Here is a 1,979-nt window from a genome sequence, read left to right as displayed (position 1 = left end):
GCCCGGGCTGAAGGTCAGGACCGGGCCGCTCGGTCCCCGCGGCCGCAGCGAGATCTCGGCGCTCGGCCCCGCCAGGCCGCCTCGTTGCCCCCGCTGAAGGCACCGGACTCGTGGAAGCGGCTCCGGGCGCCTGACATTGTGGGAAGGTCAGCGGGCCCGTGTGTCCGCCGCTTGGGCGAGGGGCTTCCTGGAGGCCTGGGGTTCCGCAGTGGTGTTTGTGCAAACACCCGTGCAAAGACATCGTGCAAAGACACCCGTGCGGCGGGGGGCCGATCGCGCGACGCCCGCGGAGCTGGCTTTGCAATTCAGAGAGGAGACGGCTCGGTCGGCGGCCCTGGCTGTGTGACTTGCCCACCTGGTATTTTGGGGAATTGCTAGACAGCCTGAAGGAAAAGGGGCCATCCGGGGGAAAAGGCCAGCCGAAAGGTCATTCGTCGTCCTTGGTGCCGTAGTAAGGTTGCAGATCAGAACAGAAACATTCTTACCTCGAGGCAGAGGAAGGAAAGGCTCACTTTTACTTATTAGTTACTGTTATTTGTTCACCTGAAAATGAAGCCAGGTTTGAAAGGTGAAAGAAAGGGGCCGTTGTGCTGCTGTTAGCATGTTGGTTTTCTAGGCCTCCTTTACCTGACCGCCCCTCCCACCCCCGTGGACTTTTGAGTGATTTTCATCCATAAGGCGGACATTCTGCCACCCTTAAGGTGGCCTGTTTTACTTGCAAGTTCTCAAACATCATACAATTCTCCAGGTATCAGAATGTGCCATTGGCAATTTGATGAAGCTAAGGCGGCGTTGGGTTAAACCTGATAGTTGTAGAAAGGCCTTTACTAAACATCCATCTCTGAAATATGCTTTTGCCCTAGGTCTCCAAAAATGCGTTTGGGGCCTCCTTCATTGCTGCACGGAACCTCCATGCATCTAAGGCTTGCCTGCAAAAGACTGGTAAGTCCTTCTGTCAGTTCAATGTTACTGTGAAGACAGAGGTCACAACCCCTACATGGCTGTTGTGGTTTTTTTCTTTAAAAAAAAAATGTTTTTTTGCTTGAAAAACCTTAATAACATTTATGTAGCACCTTTTACTACATTGTGTAAAGCATAAGCAGAAAAGAGATTTTTATCTCATAATTTCTAATCGCCTTTAATTCCCCCTTGTTTTTACTTACTGGAGAATATCCTATTCTTAAGCTGCCATATGACCTTTAACCCTGTGGCTTGGCAGGTTTGGTCTTTCATGCTAGTGAAAAATACAATGATTATTTTGACTACTAGTGTAGCTTCTTTGCCCTCATAATGTCCTTCAGGTTAAAAACGGAAAGTGCAGGGACCTTTTCAGATAGATCTATGAAAGGCTTTCCTCTTTGCTTCTTCCTAACAAGCTTTAAGAAAAGGGGAGCCCTTTTTACTGTTGGGATTTGCAGTGGCGATACCTGCTGCTCTACACTTGGCCATCTGGGTTTGTGCGTTTGTATATGTGAGCAGAATTGAGATGAGCAAGGTTTCTATTTTATTCATTTATTTAAATAAATGAATAGCAGCCACATGTCTGAGAATGAGGATCTTTGAGTCAAATATTGAGGTTTTTAACACAGGAAGATTTCTTTGAAATTAAGGATTAGACAGTGGAGTGTGTTTATATGGTGGGAGTCACTTAATTTATTAGTTCCTTGCCTGGTTTTTGTCTGGCTTGGGATGACCTCCCTTCCCCTCCCCAGTCATTTGAGCTTGATTTCACAGAAGTGCTCAGCTTGCTGGAGTGGATTTTGGTGCGTGTTACTGTGGTGTGTATTGGATTGCCTGTTGGGGAAAGTGGGGTTGAACATCTTGGCTCTGGATTACTGGTTTGATGGGCCGCTTTTCTCAATAGGCACCGCCGAGGTGTCCTCCATTCTGGAAGAGCGAATTCTTGGTGCTGACACCTCCGTTGACCTTGAAGAGACTGGACGGGTCCTGAGCATTGGTGATGGTATTGCTCGGGTACA

The 1,979-nt window shown here is 48.2% G+C and overlaps 1 protein-coding gene across 1 annotated transcript in view; it reads left to right on the top strand.

Moving 5' to 3' along the window:
- The first annotated feature begins 601 nt into the window (after positions 1 to 601).
- ATP5F1A (ATP synthase F1 subunit alpha) overlaps positions 602 to 1,979 on the top strand; it is an 8,375-nt gene continuing 6,997 nt past the window's right edge. Inside the window, exons 1-3 of the mRNA XM_013004731.2 lie at positions 602 to 607; positions 864 to 942; positions 1,865 to 1,974. Coding sequence (XP_012860185.1) covers positions 602 to 607; positions 864 to 942; positions 1,865 to 1,974 — 195 coding nt within the window. The remainder of the gene's footprint in view (positions 608 to 863; positions 943 to 1,864; positions 1,975 to 1,979) is intronic.

The sequence above is a fragment of the Echinops telfairi genome, unplaced genomic scaffold (genome assembly GCF_000313985.2).
Source record: "Echinops telfairi isolate 266 unplaced genomic scaffold, ASM31398v2 ScPeMD7_7400;HRSCAF=8409, whole genome shotgun sequence".
Lineage (NCBI taxonomy): Eukaryota > Metazoa > Chordata > Mammalia > Afrosoricida > Tenrecidae > Echinops > Echinops telfairi.
Note: the sequence above shows the minus strand (reverse complement) of the source record. Positions and strands in the feature narration are given on the sequence as shown.